The following is a 27,958-nucleotide window of genomic DNA, read 5'->3' as shown; positions in this document are numbered from 1 at the left end:
TCGTGCTACTGCTCCCACGTTCGTCGTCATCGTCTTCTTCCACAGCTGACTGCGTTGCCGCTCATCACTCCAGCGTACAATTTTACTTCTCTTATGTTGTCGTAATGGGGAGGCCGTGTTTACGGAGGTATGAGCCATTGCTTAAGGGGGTATGAGCCACTCATTGTCTTACGTAACGAACAGATTTAATATTTAGGCAATTTAATTTCGAAGAATCGCAAGCGGCAATGGCGGGCGAATGATGCTAACCACGCCGCCGACCAAACTCGAGACATCGAACGCAAGCCACAGCGGTGGACTGCGGGCATACCGTCAGTGACGTCGTTCTCTCCGTCGCAGCCGAACGTGTGTGTAACCTCTTAATTGAGAAATACTTTAATGAACTATCGCGTTTAACCCAGCCATAAACACCGAGGTCGCACGTTTCAGCTTTGCTGGTTAACCATCTTCACGGAATGCAAGGGCCGACGATTTTTTTTTTTTTTCGATAGTGCCTGTCGTGCTCTGGAGGCATAGTTTACCTATTTCTTTACTGAACCGTTCCAACTTCGATATGCCACTATTGAACAGTGAGACAGGCGAATAGTTTCTCGGCTTCCGTCAAACTTCGAAAGATCCAACGTTGCGCCACCTGGCTTGCACCTGGAAAAGTGCAGTTTTGTTTTCTATATGGTTCCTACTTTTTCAAGGTGGTGGTGATTTTCGACCAGAGTGTGAAAAAAGAGTCGAGCGAGAGGGGCTTTTCTGTGTTTTTTGTTTCTTTCTTTTTTGACAGGAAATGCAAAGATGTTCACCTGAGCTGGTGTGCTCTACTCGGTTACTCTGCGCTGGGCAAGAGGAAAGGGGTGAGTGAAAGTATTGGGATGAATGATGATGATATATGTTAAAAGAAAAGCGCAGTGTGCGCTCGTCAAAAATGACGCGATATATAACTGAACATACGGTTCACTGCTTTGATAATCAGTGAACGATTTGCTCTTACAATGCTACCAGGAAGGTTGTAAATGGGCAACAAAAAGGTACTAAAAAGTCGCTTAGGTTTCAAAGAGGCAAAATGTTCATTAAGGTGAAGAAAAAACTCGCTAAATTTAGCGACAATAACGCTAAATTACAAACACTGCCATAGACAACTATCTGTTACTACCGCACACCTGTTTAGAGCGAGCGCAAATATAATTTCTATCCCAGTAGCCAGCGTTCGGCGGAGCTGAAGAGCCCGCTCTGGCCTGGGAATTCGATGAAGGGGCATCTGACGAAAAAGCCATACCTTGCGAACATTGTAGGTAAGCATGCGATAAGAAGCGGCTGAGCGTTATCGCGGTTGTTCTTTCGTTCGTTCGCCTAGTTCTCACAGTCCTCGGCGAAAGATGGCTCCCCCGAAAAGCGCCGCAAATTCTGGTCTGTAGGTAATTCATGACCGTCGTCAATAAACATGGCGCCTAATGTAGCCAGGTACTCCATTTCATCACTTTTTACTGGTGAGGGTCAGTGTTGCAGAGTACTGTCTGTTCCAATCAAGTGAAACCTACCGCGAAACCGGAGCATCTTGATACGGGGCCTAATGGCGGTGAATCTGTTGCTATAGCGCCCGCTCGCTTTTACATTATCGATATAATGTAAAATATTAGATTAACATATTAGATTATCGAGGGCTGTATGCCCTCGAATCAGGCGACAGTCACGAAGAACAGCAAAACAGTCGGTATCAATATTTACTCCCTCTACGGTCGCGACGGGCTTATTTACTCTTTTCTTTAAGTACAGTACGTTCACACGAACCTTCTCAGCCATCATACGCGATGAACAAAGCGTCACGGGACTTCAAGACAAAGGGGAGTCTACAGGCGACAGAGGAGCATAAACTGACGGTGCATGAAAGAAGAGATACAAATTCTCTGGCAGGGACAGTACGCAGGGCAGTTACAACGGAGCTACGAATTCCACGAGTTGATACCGATGACACACTTCACAATTCCCACTCTATAGTATCCCTTTATGTGAAATCCCATCGAGTGCGAAGGAAGCATCGCTTAGCTTTCGTGTGTCGCGCCTTACTTTGTCGGACGTTACCAAGATCCGAGCGCAGCCTTTTTAATGTCGGATATCACTGCCGGCAGCAAAAGTCTGGAAAGCGTATAGGATTCCCAACAAGACGTGTACGGTTCACCTCACGGGCTGTGTACGGCTAGAGTGACGCGCCGATCCATGGAAGAGAAAAGGGTGCAATCGAGACCTGCAATCATCGACACCGAGATCACGGCGTCCGTGCAAGCTGTTCGAGGAATCACCTTGATGGTGATGACAATGATGATCGTCTTTTGTGACTCGTAGCCACTAAGGAGGATAAGCCAAGAATTGGGTGGCAGGGGGTCAAGACAGAGAAAATAAACGGTTATTTTTGAACTAGCGATAGAGGTGAAAGAGAGCTCTGCTCGCCCTCTGGTGAAGAGAGCTCTCTTTCTCTCTATCGCTAGTTCAATAATAAACAATAGAATTCTTATTTGAAGAGGAGGTAGCAACAAGGAAGAAGAGGAAGAAGACACAGTCAACGCTCTTGCAGGGAATGGTCATGTTTTGAGGCAGCAGCAACTGCAACAACAATATTCTACCAGGCTTCGTCTCATGCATTCAAGGGCCACGTCTGCTATCTCAGGTGCGTGATTCAAGTGAGGACGAAGAGAAGAGCGAGAACTGAAACAAAAAGTGTCCCTCTCGAGCTCTGTTCAAGGCCAGCGGACTGGAAGAAACGACGTTGTCGCCGAGGCGCCGCAGTGACCCCCTCGTGCGCGAGCATGCAGAGCCGCGACACGACTGACCTGAGCGACGACCTGCTGCCCTTCCGCAGCGAGCGTCAGTGCTGCCCGCGCAGCCTGCAGGAGCGGATGAACGCGCTGCACCACCAGGGCACCCTGATGCTGCTGGTGATACGCGAGCACATCTGCCAGCATGCGCCCGCGCACGCCGCCGACCTGGACCACGCCATGCTCTGCTACAACATGGTCAAGGTGCACCTGGACGAATACTTCGCCACCATTGGCAGCTACGCGGTGCGCACTGTGGCGCAACGCGACCTCAAGTGGTGGCCCGACGACATGTTCCGCTGGGTGGCCGCGGTCGTGTTCACGGTCCTCGACAGGGTCGACATCCAGACGCTCGACTACTACATGAGCATCGACAACCTGCGCCAGGTGTTCCGGCACCTTCAGTGGTCCAACATACTCTTCAACTGGAAAGCGACCAACGATTGCTCGTGAGGCACGTCGTGGCCGCTACTAAGTTGCAGCTCCCGTCGTAACGGTGCAGGTTGCTCCGTATTTTTTTTTCCTTTTTTTAGCGGAATGGTACTGCGTTTTCCTTTCAGCTGCGGTGACTGCCGGGTACATTTACAGTGGCCATTTTTTTCCTAAGTGAAAAACATTTCTTGCGAGTCTTTAGTTCATCGTGCTGCCTTCAAATCATCCGCCGTCGTCACAGACGAGCTTTAGTAGTATACGTGCACGTTGATGTTGGCTGCTATCTCCTCGCTATGTAAAAGACCGCTCTAATTTCTGTGACGCACGTCTTTTCGATGCGTTTCTTTATCTGACCTCTGAGCCACACATTAACAAATAAGAAGACGCCATTTCTTGAGCCAATTTATTGGTTTATTTGTTCAAATATACGTGCGTTCTCTTCGGCGTATATGGTTGTCATAGTGTACTTCATTTCTACGATTCCAGCATAAGTAAGATAACGAAAGAAGGGTATCCTGCAGATCGCTCAACGTCTTTTTTTTAATATATTTATGCCACTAGATGTCTTCTCTCTTGCTTCTATATTGTTTATTAAATTACATATTCGTGTACCCATGTCAGCACGCGGCATCATTTGCTCGGCAAAAGAACTGTGCGCCAAGGATTATAAGTTACGGCAATCTCAAGAGTTGTGCAATCCATTAGGTTGCGTGCTGAAAGAGTGCGCAATAGGAACCAATGATTTTAGTTGCAAGTTGCGTTGTTCATTTTTTTTTCTTTTTTAAGCAATATTTATACACTAGTATTTTTCTCTTTTGTGCTTATACTGGCGGCGTATGACACATTCCCATTTCATGGGGCTTTGCCAAGAGTGCTAAACCTAATTTCCATATACGATTGATCTGATGTAATACTAATTAAGATACAAAAAGAATAGAAAAGAGAGGAAAGCGTGGTTTAATTATGTCAGTTTGCGAAATTTAGGTCTCACCATCCGTCCACGTTTTCTTACTTCGCCGACGCAACTGAGATTGAGCTACAGGAGAAACAACCGGCAAGAGCGCAAGATGCAAATATTCTTGACAACATTGGACTGGGCAGGCATTGCGGCGAAATTCATGGCCCATAGACGAGGCAACCTGAGAGCGTCCGCCCAAGGCAACAGCGCCGATTCCGGGCAGATTCGAACGTTCTGTTAACAGGCCTTGTTTTTATAGTGAAGCTGTATACGGCTAGGTTCTGGCGGATCGCGTCCGCGGACAAAACGACGCGTAGAACAACAATTTTCGGCGGCGGATATAAAGTCAGTTTATGTATAAAGTGCCTTAGCACAGGTGTCAAAACGGATGATGGATGACCCATTGTTATACCCCTCGCCATCGCCGATATCCTCTTTCACAAGTGTCGCGATACTCGGCGGCGGCATTTCCCACCAATCGCTGTGGCCCTTTGTCTCGTGACGTAGAGATCGCGCTAGCGCTGTTATCAGCAGTTGCCCTTTGGACTCGCTATGCAGCCGCAGCTTCGCTGGCTTCCATCTTCACAGTAGTGGAAGGGCTCTGAATTTTTCACTTCAATTCAAATCAATTTATTTCGCCATCGCATCAATACATGATAGCCGAGGAGGAGTCCCCGGTAAAAGGTATCTCTCGGTAGTTTGACAGAGCTGTGGACACCTATGACACTTTGGCGGCATTAGAGCCGCATGAAATCGGGCAAAATATAACTATGCTAAACATTCACATAAAGTTTAACAGCAAGCGATAGATAGTTCAGCATAATATAAGCAAAAACACATGATTAGTTACTAAAATAAAAATTATATACAAGTGCATGTTGTGTTTCGCGGACAAAGAAAAAAAATGCCAAGGAAGAAAAACAAGATGACGTGAAAATACGCATTAGCGGCAATAAATAATAGAATAACAGTACCCACATATGTCGGTTAACACTTTAATTAAAGAGTAATTAACCATTCAGCTAATAATGCTAAACATCTCAGTAAATAAAATATTCAAAATTGTTTTCTGGGTACTGGTTTCAAGCACAATGTTATTTGTGCACAAATTGTTCAGAAGCCGTGGCCAATTATTTTCTAGTAACTGCCAGCCATTTTGTTTTTTATATTGTTACGGGGTTTATATATATTGTTACGCGTGAGGAAAACGAGGACCGGTGAACGTGCTGGCGGTCCCGGGTTGGAAAGAGAAAGGAGGACGACGCTGAGTGCATCAACCAGCCAGCCGCTCTTGTTACGCGCAAAGGAGACCGTTTGTAAACCTTACAGATGAAGGGGACCGTTTATTTTAGGTCGCGAAGGTGAGCGCAAGAGCGGCTGGCTGGTTGATGCACTCAACGTCGTCCTCCTTATCTTTTCCAACCCGGGACCGCCAGCACGTTCACCGGTCCTCGTTTTCCTCACGCGTAACAATATGTTACGGGGTTTATATATGTTCGAACGAAGGGTTTATCGCTTTGTCGAGTTGCGTAGGCCTGTTAACGTGTTGATAAATTAGAAAGTAGTCGAAAATAGATATCTTTTGTGTCATTTCGGGTCTGAAGCCTATAGATAGGCTGTAATCATACAACTTTAGAACCGGAAGTACTTTATATTTTAGAACAACTTGTTTAGTATGGTGCAATCTAGGGACACTTGCGGCAATTCGAATAATGTTTTTTTTTTTTTTATCTGTAACTTTGCAAAAATTTCCTCTGACGTGTTTCCTCAACTTAAATGGCAATAGTCAAGTCGAGACTGGAAAAGTGAGTGATACAATAACGTCATCGTGCAACATGGAAGGAGATGCTGATTGCGGTAAACGACATCAGTGATTTGCGATAGTGTAGTGGTGACGTGACTGATATGACCATTCCAGGACACTGTTTCGTTACAATGGACACCCCGACACCTAAATGTAGGAACAACTTCTAATAGACTTGAGCTGAAGTACATTTGTTTGGCTAGTTGAATAGCTTTATTCCTTGCTCTAAATATAACAATTTTCGTTCTTGCAACATTTACAAGCAAACCATTTTTTATTCCACTCATATAATTTTTCAAGTGCGTGATTCTCAGTGTCCGCTATGACATCTAAATCATTGCCTGAAAATGAAATGCTCGTGACATCGGCGTAGATTATGAATTTCGCAGACGAGATGTATACTATATAATTAATAAAAATGTTGAAAACAGAAGGGCCTAATATGCTCCCTTGAGGGACTCCCATTACGACGACAGAAGAGAAGTGAAATTCTACGCTGAAATGATGAGCGGCAACGGAGCCAGCTGTAGGAAGGAGACGACGACGACGAACGCGTGAGCAGTGGCACGAGCCCGTTCGAGTGGTTGCGCCGAGGGGCACCAATGAGCCAGTTCGCGGGTGTTCGCTTACGACGGCTTTGCCCTACAGGTTTATGCTGTACCAAACATAAACCTTCCAAATCGTGGTATGATATGGTCCTTTTCACGCCACGCGCGCACTCGCCTGGACGAAGCTATGTCGCGTCATCCAACTTTCGACGCAAGAACGATGGCAGCGCTGGCACTTCCAGTGGCGACGCTCACGCCCAATGGCGTAGCGCGGCTGAGCTCGAGGTCGCGGGTTCAATACCAGTCGCGGTGACCGCATTTAGAAGGAGGCGAAATGCAAACATTCTCGTGTTCTGAGATTGAAGTGCATGTTTAAGAAACCCAGGTGGGGAAAGTTAATCCGGAGTCATCCACTATACAGCGTGTCTCACAACCTGATTGTGATTTTGGCACCTAAGAACCCGTAACATCATATTTATTACGTCCCTCTTCCGTCGCTCTCACTCCACGGAGGATATACCTCCCTACAACGCCGAAGGGTCATGTTTTTATCTGTATAAAATGGTATCGCATTAAAACTCTTTCAGGGATATATTACGTGCTCTCGCATCAAGAAAGGACCATCCACACCACGGTGTTAGAAGTATATCTACACCTTTGATCGCACAGCCTTCGAGATCCGCCTGCGTTACAAGCCCCCTTAAAGCTCCTTTTAAGGCTCCTGAAGTTGAAACGATCTTCGACATCCGCTGTCATGGCCATGAGGGGCGCTGGCTTACACTCTCAGTTTCTGTCATCATCATGAAGCAACAAAACGACAGACACCGACCAAAATAAAAGCTAAAGATAATAAAAACTGAGTAAAAGACGTTTCGGCTTCGCTACGGAAGCCTTGTTCACCATGGGGTGCAGAAAAATTCGTTGCAGCTTATGTACTCTTGAGCACGTGACGCAAACAGCGCGTGTACGACTGGGGGAGGGTTCCCGCACTTCTATTGAGCGTGTGACGTGTTTTTTGTAACTCCAACGACTCTAGATAGAGACGTGATTTCAAGTTTCTTTCTTGGCCGATAATTCTTGACTTTTCCAAGTCAATCTTGTGGCCTGTTGCATCCGTATGTTCGGCAAGGGCATTCGAACTATTCGTTTCTTTTCGACATCGTTCTAATGCTGCCTCAGTCTCTGTTTGAAGTTTCCCGATTCACCGATGTATGCATAGTCGCAATCTGCGCAGGGTATCTTGTAGACCACGCCAGGAAACGATTCTCTCGGAAGCTTGTCCTTACTACCCACGAGTGCGTGCCTCAGCTTACACACAGGCACGTGTGCAACCTCAACGTCATAAGTGCGCAGCACACGAGACAAGGCCTCGCTTATCCCAGGAACGTAGGGCTATGTTCCTGTGTTTCTGCGCTATGTGGACGACTGTTTCTGCGTGATTCGGCGCAGCGCTTTGACTTCGTTCACTGCGCACTTAAACAGTCAGGAAAAGGCCATCCAATTCACAGTAGAAACGGAGGTCGACAATGGTCTCCCATTTTTGGACGTGCTTGTCAGCAGATGCGATGGAGCGCTTTGGTTTAGCGTATACCGGAAGGAAACTCACACTGGAAGCTACCTAAACTTTCATTCCGTTCATCCGGACGCTCACAAAAGGTCGGTTGTTGCCTCCCTGTTCAACCGTGCGAACCGCATTTGCACCGAAGCAGAAGGCCGTTCCACAGACTTGGACCGCGTTCGTGGCGATCTCTCGGCAAGCGGCTATCCCACTTCGTTTTTGAATGCTGTGGAACACCGCCTATCTGATTCCGTCCGACCGGCTAATCCCCGACCAAGAAAACGTGCTGCCATACCCTACGTTCCTGGGATAAGCGAGGCCTTGTCTCCTGTGCTGCGCACTTATGACGTTGAGGTTGCACACGTGCCTGTGTGTAAGCTGAGGCACGCACTCGTGGGCGGTAAGGACAAGCTTCCGAGGGAATCGTTTCCTGGCGTGGTCTACAAGACAGCCTGCGCAGATTGCGACTACGCATACATCGGTGAATCTGGCAACTTCAAACAGAGACTGAGGCAGCATCAGAACGATGTCGAAAAGAAACGAATAGTTTCGAATGCCCTTGCCGAACATACGGATGCAAAAGGCCACAAGATTGACTGGGAAAAATCAAGAATTATCGGCCAAGAAAGAAACTTGAAATCACGTCTCTATCTAGAGTCGTTGGAGTTACAAAAAACACGTCACACGCTCAATCGAAGTGAGGGAACCCTCCCCCAGTCGTACACGCGCTGTTTGCGTCACGTGCTCAAGAGTACATAAGCTGCAACGAATTTTTCTTCACCCCATTGTGAACAAGGCTTCCGTAGCGAAGCCGAAACGTCTTTTACTCAGTTTTTATTTTTTTTTAGCTTTTATTTTGGTCGGTGTCTGTCGTTTTGTTGCTTCATGTTTCATCCCGACCAGACGGGCTTCCTTCGAACCCTCGATTTTGTCATCATCATCGTCAGCCTATATTCTGTACACTAGCACAAATGCCCAAGAAGTTAGATGGGTGGTCAGCCACCGTCGTAGCTCAATTAGAAAAGCAATGCATGCATGATGTGGACCTCATGGGTTTTTTCGCACAGGTGCCAAGTTCATTTCATCCACATTGATTTTCCTTTGCCGTTAAATTTTATTTAATTTAAAAATCGCAGTTGATTTCCGCATTGTTTTTCGTGGCTTCGTTGTGTGCTCATGGCTGTTACTAACAAAAAAAAACAAGAATTATCGTATATGATCAAATGTATATGATTTACTGTGCCACACCAAAAAAAAACGAACCTATAAAATGAAAGGGACACAGTAGGCAATATAGCACTGCTTTGCAAGCGTCAATATTTCGAGCTTATTACCCCGAAAGGTACAGCTTCGCCTAATGTAATAGCTGGCGTCACTGGACGGATACAGAAATAGTGATTGTGAAAGTACGAGGGTCTCTTTGAGCTCGCACTGGGCAAAAGGGAAGGAAGGAAGAAGAAGCATGGCACCTGGCGAACGCTGCTTGGTCTCGCGCCGGGGTCTTCCAGCGGCGGCCTTCTACCACCAGCCCACTGCCGCTGGTTGGCGAGGCGTAGCGAGCCGCCACAGCCACCAGCCGGTGTCACCTTGAGCCGGGTCGCCGTCCCGGTGAACATTGAACCGCGTGGCGAGCCTCGCAGTGCGCGAGCGACGCTGTTGGCGCCGACCCGCGACTAGACGCCAGCATGGAGGACAACGAGGACGCTCCCGTGATGGCGGGCACCGTGCCGCGGCAGAAGGTCACCTCACGCTGCAAGTCCATTGACCGGTACGGCGACTCGGACGTCGACCTCACCCGAAAACGGTCCTTCACCGACGAGTACTTCAAACGAGTGGCTCGAGACCTCAAGTCCATACCAGTGCCTGCTGCTGCTGGGCAACATCTTCGCATTCGTGTTCCTCATCATCTGGTCCAACATCACGAAGCACCTGTTTGTGACCCAGAAGCCGGCAGAGGTGACCACGCCCGCGGAGACGAGTCCACCTCTGATTCGTTCCATCCGCGAGATGCACATGTGCAACAAACCCCGGTGCGGCGCCATCGGACACGCCATCAACTACGGCGTCGACGTGGACATTCTCCCCTGCAAGGACATCCTGGAGCACGCTTGCGGTCGTTGGATCAGGGCCGACGAGGAGATCTACGAGAAGTGGATGCTCGGCTCGGCGCGCCTCTACGTCGAGGACATGTACAGGGACCTGAAGCGCTTCCTCGAGACCATGCCCATCACGGCACCAATGCGCACGCAGCACAAGGTCTCCGTGCTGTATCGTAAGTGTCTCTCCGAAAGAACAGTGGACAGCCGCGATCTTCTAAACAAGTTGATGAACGGGGTGTACAGCCTACAAAGCTGGCCCTTCGAGAGCACGCAATTTGAACCGTTCAACACTATCCTGGCCGAGTTCCTGCACCGAACGAGTGAGTCCGCCCTTCTCTCCGTCGGTACGGCGAGGATGCTGCAGATCACACGGGCAAGCAGCGACGCCGCTGGTGAAACTGCTAACGACATCGTCTTGTCCCTGGACTGTCCCACATTCGCTATGCCGAGGTATTGGCTCCTTTCCCGAAATGATGCCGACAAGAACGACTACACAGCGTTAATTATGAACGTAATTAAATTGTACAAGAGAAGCGAGATTCCGCTGGCCGTGGTGAAAAACATTGTTTCTTTCGAAATTAACAACGCGTACGTGACGAGAAGATATTGCCACAGACGGAAGCTGAGAAAATTCACGTTAGGCCACTTGAAGGAGAAGGTGAAAAAGTTCCCATGGCAAGATTTTCTGCAGGATGTTGTTGGGAAAGACACTGGTATCATTGTTAATGACGACACTCCAGTTTTGCTGAGATCATTTGACTATATGAGATACTTGGCAAGCCTCCGCAACACGCCGAAGGCAAAACGCGCGATGAATTACATTGGCTGGCGCATACTGTATTTCTACGGGCCGCTCGCTTTGCCAGCACTCAGGGATAAGATTTCCGAGTTCCGGTCTCAGAAGTTAAACCAGTCGACTATCGAGGACTGGAAGAAGTGTCTCGTAATTACAAATGACGTCATGCCCATAGGAATGGGCCGCGTTTACGTGGAGGCCATGACCCGCATGAAGACACTGTTCGCCGTCCAGGAGCTCGTGTCAAAGGTAATCTTCAGCTTCAAGTACATGCTCGCGCAGGCCGTGTGGCTCGACCCCGAGGCAAAGATAAACGCGTCCAACTACCTCAGCCAGATGAAGACGATGGTTGGCATCCCCAAGTGGGTCGCCGACGACAAGATACTCGACCACTACTACGTCAACTTGACGTTCGACCTGTCCAAAGACACCTTCTTTACCATGTTCGACCTCGCCACCCAGCACGCGGCCAAGTTTCGGTTCTTGCCGCTCTTTCAGCAGCGCTCGAACGAGATACTTCGCCGCAGTCACTATTGGAGGGGCCATCTCCGTGCTGACAACCACACAGCCACCGCGGATGACGAGCTACTGAAGGGAATCAACATGCGACCTCTGCACTCTTTCATCTTCCCGTCGCACGTGGTGGACCTTCATTTGCGCCGCTACAACATGAGACAAGCTCTCGTGTTCGACGTGAACGAAAACTCCCTCCTCCTGCCCGCGGGACTTCTGCAGCCGCCCTACTTCGACCCCAACGTTCCTCTGGCCATCAACTACGGCGGCCTCGGGGTTCTAATACTGCACGACATGGTGCGCGAGTTCTTTCGCTTCTTCTTCGATGACACCGAGGCCCGATGGCGCAAGCGCACCCGGTGCATCAACAACAGGGTTTTCCGCAAGACGGAGGAGTCCAGTGGCAGCCTGGATGAGAACCAGGAGCACGAGGTGGTCACCTTCACCATGATGACGGTGCGCGCTGCCTACAACGCGTACCACTACGCGCTGGGCACGGACGACGACGACATCGTGCCCGGCGGTGGCATCGACTCTAATCCCGACCAGTTGTTCATGCTCACCACCGTGCGCACGTTATGCTCCATCATTCGGGACAGGTATGGCAGTGCGAACGCTGCTTTCGTTATCCGCGTCGCAATGCTTCTTTTTTTTTAATTTAAAGATCAATGCTGCTCTTGCATACATTCCCCATCGATTCGTTAGGTCAAAAGCTTTCTTTAAAGTAGATAAGTTTTTTTACCTGTTTGAACAATCAGGCCCTCCTTAACAATATTCAGTGCCCCACATGTTTTTCTGCAGTTTGATTCCCAAAGGACCAGGGGCCAGATTCAGAAAGGTTTTCTTTCGCAAGTTCGCTTTGCCATTGGCTGGCCAGATTCGCTAATGATATGTCTGGCATCCGGATTGGCTAAAATTATTCCTTCCGAAAAATTCTAGTGTGAATAGTTTTTGTCAATTCGGGTCCAGGTTTTCGAAAGCAAGCGACCAGTGGCCCTACCCCCTTTTTTTAGACCTTGCCTAACGTGGCAATCGCTCATGCTTCAGCCGCAAGTAATTTTTTAACTGGAAATGGCAATTTCTCTGAGCTCAGCAGGTTTTTAAAAAGCAGTCTGGCAACTTAAAGGCCCACGTTGCAGTTTATTGAACGCGGATGGCTTTGACGGCTTGACGCTTTGACTGAGTGCTCTTCCCGCGTGTGCGTGAGACGCGCATGGAGACTCCACATTACAAAATTCATTACGCGTCGCCGGAAGGACAAAATGTTACTTATAGTGACAGTGGTTACGTTCTGGTTGATGTGGAGCTTCTGCGAAGTGTCCTACGTTGAGCAGCGTCTGTAGAGAATGTGGAGGAGACATGGAACAAGTATAGAATGTTAGCGTGTCGCTTGTGTTTACGTTCTCAAGTGTACCTAGTGCCACGCTTCAAGTGGGTTGGCGACATCAAAAAATAAAAGTTCTAGATTATTTGAAGCTAACATAAAGCCGGTTTATGCGCTTAGGTGCATCGGAAAAGGGAGCAACAGCTGGTACAATGTTATGTGGAATGCTGAACTTGCCCAAACATCTAACCAAATTTATTAATGCAGGCAAGAGCTTCTGACGCACGTTGAAGCTGCTGCGAAAGAATACATAAAGCGAGCTGCTGAAGGTGCCATGCAATTGAATGATGAAGGCAGCGACATTGACGGTAGTTAGCAGAAAAAGGAGCATATGGGCATAAATGGTATAGCTTCCGCCACGAGTGTTTATTTATTTCCCGAATTCGCTGCACGCAGTAGTTGCTGAGAAATTAGGTCTTAGATAAGCCTGAAAATCCATGGGAGGCCTACCCTGTGCTCTTAACGAGCTCTGCACCTAATGCCACTGGTTTTCGCCGCACCTTCGCGAAATTTAATGCAACGGGACCTTCCGTAAAATAGCCAGCAGGCACTCACGCTGGAATACGAGCCCTACGAAACTGCCAAGTGATTCTGCATTTCTCGATACAGAAATAGTGCACGCTTCACTTCGACGCCGTATGAATGATTCAGCAAGTGCCCAACCTGCTATTAAATCACGACGGGCTTACCCGCCACGGTGGCTTAGTAGCTATATGGCGTAGCGCTGCTGAACACGAGGTCTCGGGGTCGATTCCCGGCCGCAGCGGCCGCATTTCGGTGGGGGCGGAATAGAAGACCGCTTGTGTGCCCTGCGTAGGGTGCACCTTATAGAAGTAATCCGGAGCCCTCCACTGCGACTTTCCTCATAATCCACGCACCACTTCATTAGCCTAACGTTCCTATAGAGGGATGACATTTTGCTAAAGCCCGGAACGTCCATTAGTTGACCCGCTCCAGCAGTATTGCTTGTTCGGTCATAGTTAATTACTTCAATACTCCATCTACCTGCGAACTTTCCGGTTGCTTGGCTTAGATGGCTGCAGCAATGAAAAGAAAGGCCGGATATCTGCGGGAGAACTTGCCACATTCAATGCTTATGAGGTTTTTCGACGACAGAAGTTTTTTCGATTTTAACGCACAAAATGCGATAAGGACATGTTCTAGCGCAACATTAAAAGCGAGTATGCGAAATCCTGCAAGGGCGCTTCCTCGCGCTCCTTGTTTGACCCACACCTGATAGCGGACCTCGCCTTAGAAGTGTAAATCAAGCTGCCTTACACGGGCTGATGCCATTGTCTATAGCTAGCATTTTATCCTTACTACAGCATCGTTGTTTGCAAGCCCAATGTAGGCTCAGTAATTCAGTAAGCTGAAGATCAGCCATCTTGTGTAGGACCACCTTTTAGTGTGGGAATGCTTACTTCAAGTGTTTCGTATATCCCTTATGGTGGGCGGCATTAATCTCCACGCTAAGGCGCCTTGCATAGCCCACACCTGTTAACCTATGCTTCATCTTGATTGTCCAACTGTGCAAGCGCCGCACGTCTTTTTCTCGTGATTATCAGTCAATTTATGGTCATACTAACGTTGTCCTACTAGGTACGCTTCGAATATATTGTAGTTACCCACAAAGCTCAAGCTCACACACACAGCCAATAAACTAAGGAACACATTTATGGAAATACTTGTCAGTTTCGCTATCATCTTCATTTTCGTACTGCTTGTCATTGGCCGGACGCCTTCCTTCAAATTCACGATTGGACATCGCCTCTTAAAAACAGCTTTGTCGTATGATAACTGCTTTCTTAAAACGTACCCGGGACCACGAGTGGTTCGAAGGAAAATGGCAGACGAAACATAAAATTACGAAGGGCGCATTACGAATCAGACATAGAGTGCCAGTAAATGTTATTATGCTCGAAATTTTTAAAAAAATAAGCCCAGGTGTACAATTGTACACCTGGGTGTCTGAATAAAGGTAGTCGAGGGTTGGTGAATCGAGGTTAGGTACTTTTCCTTTAAAGAGATAGGCTGACGCAAAATAAGTCTCCATAAATTTTTCTTGGACGAGGCATACCTGCAGCAGTAGTCTTAATTAAAAGAGCGATGGTAATGACAATGGTGCATTCACGAAATGCCTTTAAATTTCCGCACTGTCGTCATTCCCTGTAGTTTCAATAGCATACGCGTATATGCCTCCGATCGGAACACAGACACTTCGCGCTTGTAGAGCACGACATGGAAAATACAGGTGGTCATATAGCAAATGCGATATATGCCACTAAATGTCTACGACGTCTTGATGCGTCTGTATCCTTAATAGTGTTCCGCCAGCATAAATTTAAACGCGAACAGGACTGATCAGAAAGCCACGCAGATTACATGCAAAATTACGTGTAAGTGCGACTTGTACTCTCTCTCTCTCTCTCTCTGTCTGTGTGTGGGCGGTTTTTAAGCATGCGTTAGTCCCAAGCGTACGTTTTTGGAGTTTGAATTCGGCCGCCAGCTATCACAAATGCAGGTGAACCTGAAAATGGAACGACGCGTTGGAGCAGTTTCGGGATTGTTCCCGTTTGAATTCGTACTTGATAGTATCTCCGATTCACACGCAGGCACTTCGCACTAGTGGAGCTTGGCAAGGACGTGCTCCTCCTCCGCAAAATTACGGCGGCACTCCAGGGGCTCGATGAACTGCAGGACGCCTTCCGGTGCGTCGGCGAGAAGAGGAACGCCTACTACCACTGCTTGGAGAGCGCGCACCCGACCGAGGAGTAGTCGGCCAGCCGCGCCCCAACGCCGCAGCCGTGCAGACACCACGAGGGAGCGGCCGCCCATGCGGCGCCCTCGAAGCAAGAAAGGCATAATCGCGCCGACCGCCAAAGGAGGTGCTCATTCGGAGAGGGCTTACACGCCTCATCGCACTGAAGAGCAGCAAAAAAGGCTTCTGCGCAGCTGTGCCGAGCATCGACGATACAATATCTGACGCTCGGTGCCACATTCGGTGTTAAAAACCATGCTGATGTGTCACCTTTGTTGACACTGGTCGCCAGTGCAGCAGTGAGGGAAGCTGCAATGAAGCAAACATTGCAGGGCGCTGAAATCGACCCGAAGCTGTCGTCGTACGCTCACGGGGAAACGTGCTCCGTGGCTCAGCGGCGCGGCGCGCTTTTGAGGTGCCGTATAAATCATCGTGCGCCGTACGACCTGGGCATAGATGGTGCATGTACGCCGCGACTCAGTACGCCATGAAAAATGCACAACGCGGCCAGACGCTACGAACAGTGCTGCTGCGGATGCAGCTGCTCCCATATTTGGGAAAGTTTGATGCCAGTTTCGGATACTTCGCATAAAAAAAAAGAGTAGGCGAAGGACAAGCTTCAAGCGAAAGTCGCACTGGCCCAGGAGGCATCAACTGGAAACAGCCCGAACGGAGCGTGCCTCGAAAGTGCATCCAAGACGCAGTACAGGGGGCGTCTGTCCACCTAGATGCCCAATAGTCGGCGCTCGTGGGTCGTTGCGTGTTGCAGCCGGCGTCCGTATTTTATGCGGAGACAAAATTGTCACCTAATTGGTTCATGTCGAAGCAAGCGACATGAACGACGAGAGACTATAAAATTTTATTTTTCTCATGATTTGTCTCTTGTTTGGGTCCGCGGTTAACACTAATGTATATCACAGATTTATCCACCGTAACATGCTGGAATCTTGGCTAACGAGTCCCCGTCCCTTTCTTTTTCGTAGCCTTGAGTGGGATAGCGCTCTGGAGAAGCCTATCGCGTAGCTTGAGCGAATCAGTTGCTAACCGCTGTCTAGTGTTCCTGTCGCCTTTCTTTCCCCATACATTTATGTAAGCTAGTCGTCCATAGCCTGCTTAGCATCTGAGTGCGATCTGCGTTTGAACGTCCGTACTGCGTAAGCTGTGTTGCTGCTGCAGCTTTTGTTAGTCCTCTGCTCAAGTGGTACATACCCACTGTGTTGTTCCAAGAGAATGCTGAAAACTTTTTTTAATAGTGAACAATATTATGAATAGCGAACAATAGTGACGAGGCAGGGGCCTCGTCAGGCCTTACCGCCTTTTGTCCCGGCCCCCTCTTTTCCCTGAAAAGAAGAATAAACTTCACATATTTCATGTACTTCTGTAGCTTCATTAAAGAAAAGGAACGAAGAATTACTGACACGTAAATAACGTTCGTACGCGTCATTCTTTACTTGTTTTTTTATATTAGTTCATGACGCAGACATTCATGAAGCATCAACTAACGCAGACCTGCGTATTGTTAAAATTGTTTCATCATTTCAAATACGCCTACTGGCTTGTGACTGGGCTCTTAAAATCAAAAAGCAGTATGCATCCTCTGTATCTATCGCGTTCAGCTGCCAAGAAGGATGTAAGCGGAGAGAATCAGATTCCTGGAATACTGCTTAGCTGAGCAAGTTGGTATGGTTGCAGCGTTTGAACCATCGCAGCGACTACACCGACCGTTAGATGAAAGGCCGCGACGTGTTGTGTGTCGTCCACCTTGCGGGGCTATCGCAGCAAGGATTCGCCCTTCTAAGTGCCCCGTGGTTCGAGTTGTCGATTAACTATTCAGCCTCGCTCAGCGATCCATCTACTAGACTCCTGGTTAGCTCAGGCGGTACAGCGACCACCTCGGAAAGGCGTTGTTGTTGTTGTTGACCTGAGAGGTTGTGGAAAGGCGTTGGTCCCGGCTTCGATTCCCAAATCAGGGCGAATGTTTAACTCAACTGCAGAGTTGTCTGGGAAACCTGCATTGGGTTGCCTTTGTGGCTTTGAGCTACTGTCCGGCAGATGACAATATTCCTCTTTATAAATCTTCCCTCTTTCCTATAAGTAAGATCTCTCTCTCTCTCTTCCTGCACTTTGCCGTCTTCCGCAGAAATATTCCTGATAACTATTCGGCAGGAATTTCAAAATTGCGTGTATTTAGGCGCACACCACGGGAAATTTATCGCCCGACGAACAGACACGTGGTACGAAACAATGTGCTGACTTCTAACAAGTTTTATTTGCCGACGCGCAAGTAATATATACAAGAGAGCATTGTCGCCGCCATCGAATAGTTGAGCGCAATAAACGGCTGCTTCTAAGTCACAAAGTGTTTGTCTGTGCCTATGAAATCGGAAGTCTTTGTTTGATACAGATCTAAAGGGGTGCTTTGATTGTTTTTCTATTAAAACTACTAATATGGAGTTTTACAAAATTACAATATAACAAAGCAAGCGCTGTTCGTTTCGTGCTTTCCGCACGGCACATTCGTAATACCAATAAGATCCCCATTAAATGTGAATTTTTAAAATTGTTACTCCAAGTAAACAGCTCGGCGTCTTCGAATTAGGTTTCTGATGCAGATACGGGAGACACTACGTTGGATTACCCAGAAACCAATCATACATGCATAATTGAACATTATAAAGCATGCCTTACCGATTTCGACGACCATGATGTTTCTCGTCTCTGGATTCGATTGAAAACCAACACTGTTGTCTGTTTAAACAAATTCTTGGTAAACAAAACAGGGTCAACAAGCCTCGAATGACTCGCAGCTTTGTTCAGAAGAAGAGGAAGGTTCAAAGACAAAAAAAGAAAGAAATACATGCACTGGCTGCTTTCATAAACGATAAACAAAATAGCATATAGCGCAAACTGTACGCTGCTCCAGAGAGCATTACTTTGACACTTCTATGTCCAACTTTATTTTAAGTTACCCCAGTAAGTTCTATATCAGCGAAAACATGTGTATATAATCAGTAGAAACCACCGACGATGACTGTGAATGTAAGCGAGTAGCTGTACGGTTCTATACGTTATTCGCTTCATTAAAGAATGAGGCGCTTGAACGCATACTCTTGTTACAGTGAGGATATTCAGGTAGCGTTTGCTGCTTTACTGCTTAATTCCATGGAGAACAGCGACGTTATTCAGCCCCTATGTAAGATTCGCATATAAGCAGATTCATCCTATGTGTATTCTCTGCAGCAGCGCGAGGTGGAACGTGACCTCCGTCCTTCACTCCCGTCCGCCGCCACGGGGAGATAGAGTGGTGGGAGAAGAAGAGGGCTGTCCATCCCGAGCGCTCCATCACAGTATCTAAACCTTCAGATGCCGCAAAGCACTCGCGCGGCAGCACGTATGTCTGAAAGTGCTGTAATAGTTGACTTTCGGGTATGGACGTGCCGCTCAACTCGGCTGTGTAAGAGCACGCGCCCTTTGCATCCGCACATATATGTATGGGCGGTGAAAGTCCAACCACCGACCGCCAATCACCGGCCACCAACCACCGCGAAATCGGGTAAAAGTGCCAAGGAAGCCAATTCGCTTTAAAAACAGCATCACAAATGTCAATTAGTGGTACGGACACCACAGTGACATTGCCCAGCATTTCAATCAATATCTTTATAATCGGGTCCTCACTCTTGATTCAAATTGCCTACTAAACTTCACAGACCTTCATTACACAGATGTATATTTTACTTCGTGCCCTAGTGTGGTATCGATGTTGATGCAATAGAATGTGTATAATCAAATTATTGTGTGGTCTGGACGATATCCCAAGTCGAAATGCTATATGCTCTGCAAAATTTTCGGTTCTCATTTTTCGTCTTTCCAAATTGTCTGCTCAGTTACCCAGGCCGTGGAAAAAAGAGCGAGTTGCGCCACCTATAAACAGAAAGACCACTCGGTGTTGGAAAATGACCGGCCAACTTTATTAACTTAATCGTGTGGCCAAATTAATAAACATATTATTTATACTAGCATATTTCACGTTGATGCAACTCATCAGATTGTTTCATTCACTTCGTTCACTTGATAGGCACAGTCAAATAGATATGGTCTTCCTGATATTTCTGTGAGGCATCTGTAAAAGACAAAGTGCTTGCCTCATTTATCAACAACTCAGAAAGCTACGAGTCCTCTCACGACTTTTTCTGAAACCAACGTACCTGAAAAGACGCTTATTAACACCCTGCGTTTGCTACTGTGCGAGTGAATTATGTTTCTCCTTCGCCTTCTCCTTTTTTCTTTTTATCATTCGTCGCCGCTACCCATGCAGGGTAACCAACCGAACGTCCGCCTGGCTAACATCCCTGTCTTTCCTAGCCTCTCTATCTTATTCCGATAGCAATTATGTGGACTGTCCTGGGCGCAAGAACGTCATCGCCGCTACCGTTCAAGCTGCCATTGACGTGCGCTTCCACTCGAAGGCACACGCATGGTTCGCGTAGGTAAGTTAGATTATCTCCAGAGATGCGGAGGGCGTTTGCTGCAAAATTACGGCAGAACTCATTCCCGATGGCTGTCAACGGTAATGTGAAGATTAATCGAGCAATGTAGTTCATTATTCTTGAAGTTACGTTGATGGACCTGGGCAGCCCCGAACTCAACGACCAAGCCCTGCACGTCCATAGCGCTCGCGATCGGGCCGTCAAGCTCGGCTTGGCGGCACCTACGTGTGACTATACCGAGTGGCGCGGGGTCTCCCCTGCGTCTTCTCTGGACCGAAACAAACTTATTTCACTCACTCACTCACTCACTCACTCACTCACTCACTCACTCACTCACTCACTCACTCACTCACTCACTCACTCACTCACTCACTCACTCACTCACTCACTCACTCACTCACTCACTCACTCACTCACTCACTCACTCACACGGCTAAGAGGTATGACAAGGTATGCATGATAGCGTATACGTGACGACGACGCCATGGCATGACGATGGCATAGTCACGGTTGAATTGCGACAGCATGATTACGATAGAATGACGAACAAGGACTGACGTCGATGGATCGATGAAAGTGGTATGATGAAGACTGTCTGCCAATAATAAGATGATGTTTCTGAAGTGATGATGACGGTGAAACGACAGAATGACGACGAGGGCTTGACAAGTGTCGGATCACAAAGCAGGAATGACGACGATGCAACGACTGAAAGAAACATCTGTGAATTCGTTTGGTCGTAGCCGAGGGGTAAATGGGCCTCCTCGACTGCGGGATGTTGCGGTTTCGAATCTCGTTACCGCCGATCACCCACCGGTTCGCCGCAATGGACACAAGCGTCCCCCGGCCTGGTACTTGGCTTCCTCGGGGGTGATAAGCTTCGTAAAGAGACCCGCGCCTTGAAGGCCCGTTGAAAGACTCGGGAGCACAACGTCACTACTTGGTGAGTAGGGAACTGATGATTGCTAGACCCACAGAGACGTGCCTTTATTGGTCGGGGAAAGGAGGTTTGGGTTGCTCCCATGACGGCAATTTCCCATGTGACACCCCAAATGAGCCTATGAGGTGGGGACGCCTTCGGGTTGGGGACAAACACCACTTTCCCGGCGTTGAAGTCCCATTATGGCCGAACACCAGGCCGAGAGCGCGCTTGTACCTGTTTTGCCAGCAGGTACCCGGCGGCCGCACTTGCCTCCCACAGCCGCCGCGGGTGCTCTTCAACAAGGCCGTCTGTGGTTGGACAAGAGGCGCCCAGACACCACTCAGGAAACCTACCTGTTTGCAATATTTTAGATAACATTTTATTAAGTCTAGCGGATAACCACAAATTCTATAGCATTGTAATTTCTGAAACAATGTAGAATGCTGAATATAATAAAAAGCTTTGATAATGTCTACATATTACCTAGCACGACCTGTTTATCTTCAAACAGGGATAGAATGAACTCCTTTTGCTCCATTAATGCCATTTCTGTAGATCGGTGTTTTCTGAATTAGAACTGAGTAGGTGAAATGATATTATGTTATTCGAGGAATTGGTACAGTTGACGGCGCATAACTTTTTATAATCCTTTCGAAAACACTGGTGGTAAGGATATAGGTTCATAGTTACTGATTAATTTGTATCACCTTTTTAAAGCAAAACACCCACTTTCACTGCTTCATTCTTTCCGGAAAAACTGCACTCGCCAAACAAAGATTACGACTAATAAAGTCACAGGCCTGCGCGGCACACGCAGCACAGTCACAGCGTTAGCTGGAGGAGCGAGCGGCTTAAGAGTAGCAATTTCGGCACCACGCACAACAAGGTCTTCGCGGCAATGTTTTCGCCTCGTTTTGACGAGAGCGATCTCAACTGTCCGCCCGGTGTCGACGGCGAGCTGAGGTTTGTAATGCTCTCTGCACAGTAGTCTGCTGTGCCCGATGATGCTTGGTTGTAGCCGCCACGTAGCTCTACGATTCGCTTCTTCAGCAGCGGTTCGTACCTTGCGAGGAGACGCCATAACGTGTACCGAAGAGGTACCGAGAATACGTGGCGCACAACTCACATCGGGATCGCGTTAATTGCGCGCCTCGTCTGAATCGCATCTCGTCGCCTGCGCCGGTGCATGCGGCTTTTGCAGGCGCCTTAACTAGATGGCGCCACCATACTGGCGAAGGCTCGGGTCGGCTTCGCCTGCGCGCCTGCCTAGGGCTATTAATTTTCAATAATAAATGTTTCATTCTTTCTCTGCCTAGGGCGCGCTTATAGGGCCTTTTTTCTGACGCTGATAGCAAGCGCTTGCGTGGCTCAGTGCTAAAGTATCCGACTCCCACGCAGCGGGCCTGGGTTCGATTCCGGCGGAGACAGGGTCCCTTTTTTCGCATTTCGGGCGATAGCGATTACGCGGCGGGGATGGGCAACAACGCGAACCGACACGGCTATTAGAATGAGCCCATAACAGCTTACGCTGTATTAAGGGAGAAGAATATCCAGAACATATTTGATGGGCCTAATCTACCTACCATCAACATTACGAGACCAGCTGTTCTTAAGGGGCGAAAAGACGGAATAGACCTCTTGCTGCGCTACAGGTTCAGAAAACATGGAAGATGAATTTGCCTCAGGAAGAAATTGAATAAACCCGCTAGACATCACACCACCTGCAACATTCACGAAGTAGTCGTTAAATGTATTTTAAAGTTCGACTCCTGATATCTTGATTGATTGTAAGGTCTTCCACACTTTGCGGTGATGTATTTTGGTTTAGAACCAAACTTCGTTTTAAAGCGCAGCTCTTAGGCGCCCGTCTCTGCGTTGAGCGTCGGCGTCCTTCGGTGTAACCGCGTGAATGCGCTCGTGCCACTGCTCGCGCGTTTGTCGTCATCTTCTTCCACAGCCGCTCATCATGCTAACGTTCCTATACTGCCCTTAAATCTGCAAAGGCGCTGATGGCACAGGCCCACTGCCAGTCGGTGCGGTGATTTCGGTGAATTCCACGATAGACGCAAGTAAACTCGACGTCACCTGGCTAGTGATGGTTCACTCGTGGACCATCAGGTCAAACCTGACGGCCCTCTCGCGGGCCCTCTGAACTGCCAGGATTTCTGAGGTCTGATCCTGGGCCTTAATAAGCGTCATCATTTCCTCTTGGGTGAAAGGGAGACCGGCAGAGGCGCAGCCCCACAGGACACGCTCGAAGTCCGCATAACCACCACACAGGGGGCAGTCCGGGCTTGCGAACCCTTCGGGGTACATTGTGTGCAGCGCCGCGGGGCTCGTGCAAGTGCTGGTTTGTAGAAGTCTGAGAGTGACTGCCTGGGTCCTGCACAGCGAGAAGTGCGGCAGAGGCAGGAGTCTTCTTGATAGGTAATTGTGTTTGCAGATATCGTTGTACGAGCAGAGAGGCTCGGGTCGCCCACGAGAGGACGCATGCATTACCCGGCGCACGGTGATTTCGGTCTCAAATTATTTGCCTCAATACATCCCGAAATGAAAACACGTACGTATTGGTCTCGTGTGCTGCCGGTGGCGGCGCTAGGAACGGCGCTCCCGTGACGTCAGAGGGGGGACTCGCCGTTGTCGTCTGCTACGTTCCGGCTAGAACAGCTTCATTTTCATTCGCTTGCTCGCGCTCTGACTGCGTGCTTGTATAGGACAGCAAACCTTGTATGTTAAATGTATCTTCCATATAACCACCCGATGTGATCGCCCAGTAGCTCTGGCGTTGCGCAGCTTAGCTCGAGGTAGCTGATTCGACCTCTTCCGTGGCGGCCGCATTTAAGTGAGAGCGATTTGCAAACACCCTCGTGTGTACTTAAATCTAGGTGCTCGGCTAAAGATCCCCAGGTGGTCAAAATTAATCCCGAGTCCTACACTACGTGTCTGATAATAATGTGGTGGGTTTGGAGCGTGCAATCTCAGAATTTATTTTTAAATATATTTTTGTTTTTCAAATAACGTGATCTCTCGTGGGCAGGCACACGATCTCGTGACTCAGTCATAAAACATCGCGCTGAGGCAGTGAATGGCAATCGTCATAGCTTTGAAAATGAAGCACGATCGCAGGGTTCACGCGCAAAATTTTGCGTTGACAAAGCGCCATTGTAGTTGAATGCGAATTTCACATTTTGCTCGCGATACAAGCAACTTGGGTTTCCAAATGTAAAACTTTTTCTGACAACGAAAGCCTCGTTATTTTCCTGAGAAGCGGTTTACCTTGAAAACTAGTGGGTCACCACGCGCTATCATTTCCAATTACCACGCATACTTTGCACTATTTTCTTGCAAATAGATATCATTACCACTTTTTAATGCGGAAAAAAATATTCTTTGTTTAGGTTAGCATAATAATATTTCCGCTCAACGCACTTTCCGACTACCGGAAGCCACTCGGAAAACATTAATTTTATCACCGTAATAATAAAAATATTATGTATAATGAAGAAAAAAAGCGACACTTGGGAGCGGGCGCTCGGACGACGGGCACTGGGAGAAGACGACGAGGAGATATAGAACAGATGATCCTTTATCATGGGTGCGAGCCATGATAAAGGATCATCATCATCATCAGCTGACCCAGGAATGGGTCTAGTCTCTGTGTCTCCTGGATTCCTCTACATATGTTAAAGGAATGCACAAACGCTTGTAAACATTTCGCCTTTGTACATCGGCCTTCCCCCCTTCCCTCATTTTTCTTTGTGTGTTTACAGCTCCAGCTACATATTAGAGATAGTTCCCAGCAAACCTAAGATTATCAGTTTTCTTGTTTTAGTTTTGAATACGTATGAGCTGCTTACAGAACAAAATATATTGGAAACGGGGATCCAAGAAAAGGTTGTCACCTGTTTTCGTTGCACGATAGCACTAATTATCATCGCTAGACGAATCTAGCCCGGGGAATGCGCACACTACACACGGTAGGAACAAAGTAAAAAAAGGGTTACGCTGAGCGGACTAACATTCAGGGGCGAGCTGTGTCCCGGCGGAAGTAATTCCTATAAATTAAAAATTATGCGAAGGTCAGTACTGCAGCACAAGACTACGTAATTTTGTTTTGCTTATTGTATCCGCCCTCGTATCATCTAGACGTTCCCGACCACCTTTTGCTGCAATGCCGCTAAAGCAGTGCATGTATTAACGTACCGCAGTAACCGCCTAGTTTCTTGAGAATGACAGCAAACCTCTTTCATGATATGTTTAACACGTTGGGCTGCAGCAAAATCGGAATGTCTGTGGCAAACGGAGCAGACGACCGAAAACGCAGCCCGCGCTGAACCGACAAATACGCTATTACAGCGCAGGCACCTAAGCTGAAGGCCAAATCCCGCAGTTCATTGTCAAGAAAGGGCCAATAAATCGTTGTGAATGCGCCATGAAAACGGAACAGCAATGGCGAGAAGCGAATGCCGTACACGCACGTATACACACTGATGACTATCACACGATTCCAGGAGCAATCCACACTGAGCGGTGACGACTACTCGGCTAGATTTCGCAGGGAATAGTGTCCTGGAACATTCCGCACATACTGGTTAAAGAACCTGTAGACTCGCTTTTCAAAAACTCGAGCAGAGCAGGACGACCGACAGCTTCAAGCTGCCCTCACGTAGCGAGCGCGCGCGCGGCGCGGCAGCGGAGTCCTCCCATTGACGTCACATGCGAGAGGGCGCCACTCATAGATCTCGGTACGGTGGCTAGATGGGTAGGTGTGCCGACCGAGCGTAGTTCACCACTTCTCCGCATCATGACGCGAAATTGGCGCTGCGGACAGTAGAACGGTTCAGCGGCGCGCAACGGCGGCTGCGCTGTGTAGACGAGCTGCGTGTCTGATAGTATCGCTTGCCTCTGATTGTATCTTTGAAGTGCGCGTTATAATACCGTTCTGAGCAGTGTAGGCCAAGCCAGAATGAGGAACTTGTTGTTGTCGTCTAGTTAGAAAAAACGAAATGCTGAAGTAAATTTTCTAGCTTGGCAATCGGTCACATTTATTGATATAAACGCGGCGCTCCAGCTCATTGCATTAAAGACGTAAATGCATTTTTTCCATGCATAAAACAATACTGCAATGGTTTTATACGGTATGTGGAACCGTGTTTACATGTTATTTAGCGAGTTCTAATGTTTCAATTTCGAGAAATCCAGCTATTGGTTTTATTGCTGCGTCAGTTACGGTATCTAAATTGGTGCGAGAAGAATTGTGTTGGTAAGTGCATATGGTTCACTGTTTCATTGTAATAAAATAAAGCAATATGTCTTGGACTAGATTCGTGAATATATTTAAAATACAAGAAAAGCTCTCGTTACTTGAGTCAGCAGACACACCAACATAAATTAGCTAGCGCCAGCAAGGCCGCAACGTTGGTCCACGACATCATAGCATTGTTCACAGCACACGCCTCATCTTCAGGTGCTTCCTCTTCTCCCTGTTGCTTTCGCGCGCCATGTTATTGCCCTTGACAAGAAAGTAAAGGCGTGTAATTGAACAGAACTTCACAACATCGTTTGTGAGCTCTGTCTTGTGCCGCTTACAGCCGATCAAATTCGGGAGATTCAGCTGCAGAAAGGATGCAAAGTCGGCGATACACTGTTCCTTCGTAACTCATTTAAACTGAAGCACAGCTTGAAGGCGTCTTCGAGCGATGCTACCAGTTTTTTTTTTTTTTTTTTTTTTTTTTTTTTTTTTTTTTTTTTTTTTTTTTTAGTGCTTCAGAAGGGAGTAACAGCCCGGACCTACTCATTCTGTTGAATTCAGTAACGTCTCTGAGCAATCGGAGCACTTGGCTCTTTGCAGGAACTTCCTTGCTACATAACCTGCTATATAGAATATCAGCCTAGAATCACTTTTCTTTTCCCTGTAGCAGCGCAGCGGTGCTCGATGTCGCAGGCGCTGAGCACCTCATGTGCGGCTTGCAAATTTCCAATGTCGAGGAGCTCATGGGCGTACGCTTTTCGGTGCACCGCTTGCTCATTAACGTCGCCGATACAATCTAGCCACCGTACCGATACTGAGCAAGCTACTGAGCAGCTCGGGGCGAACATTTCCGCTGTCAGACAGCGGAACAATTCCGCTGTCTTTCTCACAAATTTAGAGCCCGACTTGCAGTTTGGAGCGAAGCAGTAGGTCTCCTTGGTGGTCTTCTTTGGTGGAGCAACGCCGCCGCTAATCTCGCCGGTCATCTTTCCTACCTGGAACATTCCACATCGCTTAGGAACTTACAAACAGTACGGGAGATGCGGAGCTCTTCACCTTTGAAACTGACACGAACAGACGACATACAACTATTCCAATACGGGCTTTATTTTTTTTGCTCGCCGCCAGTCCGCCAGCCCCCTGTAGCAGACGACGCGCGCTGCGGAACCATTCTACTGACCGCAGCGCCAATTTTGCGTCATGACGCGGAGAAGCGGTGAACTACGCTCCAGAGGCGCCGGTCGGCACACCTACCCATCTAGCCACCGTAATCTCGGTGCGAATACAGCTGAGCCCCAATTTCGCACTAGGGAGTATCGCAATTGTCGCATATTCTTTTTGTTTTTTTACACAGGAATGTCAGACTTATCTGCGCTGGCTTTTATTTAAGCATGAATAAAGAATCTGCGCTTTCTAATTTCCTGATTTAATCGAACTGCAGACCAACAAGCCAACCAGCCAGCATGCAGACAACCCCCCCCCCCTCCCGCCCCCCATAGCGCTCCCCCCTCCAATAACTTTCAAACAAACAGCTTAGCCTTCGCACAGGTTATTGCACTACTTTTCACGGCAAGACACCAATTAATGCACTTCTGCTAGAATAACGAAAAAGGGAATTCTTTATTCGCAAAAATTCTTGCGCAGTGT

The 27,958-nt window shown here is 48.0% G+C and overlaps 1 protein-coding gene across 1 annotated transcript; it reads left to right on the top strand.

Annotated features, from left to right (window-relative positions):
• The first annotated feature begins 10,105 nt into the window (after positions 1-10,105).
• On the top strand, positions 10,106-16,541 carry LOC119441123 (membrane metallo-endopeptidase-like 1). The gene is made up of 2 exons (XM_037705814.2): positions 10,106-12,108; positions 15,506-16,541. Exons 1-2 carry the CDS (start codon positions 10,109-10,111, stop codon positions 15,666-15,668), a joined length of 2,163 nt encoding a protein of 720 aa, XP_037561742.1. The 5' UTR covers positions 10,106-10,108; the 3' UTR covers positions 15,669-16,541.
• Positions 16,542-27,958: the final 11,417 nt, after the last annotated feature.

The sequence above is a fragment of the Dermacentor silvarum genome, chromosome 2 (genome assembly GCF_013339745.2).
Source record: "Dermacentor silvarum isolate Dsil-2018 chromosome 2, BIME_Dsil_1.4, whole genome shotgun sequence".
Lineage (NCBI taxonomy): Eukaryota > Metazoa > Arthropoda > Arachnida > Ixodida > Ixodidae > Dermacentor > Dermacentor silvarum.
This window is presented reverse-complemented; position numbering and strand designations above follow the sequence as displayed.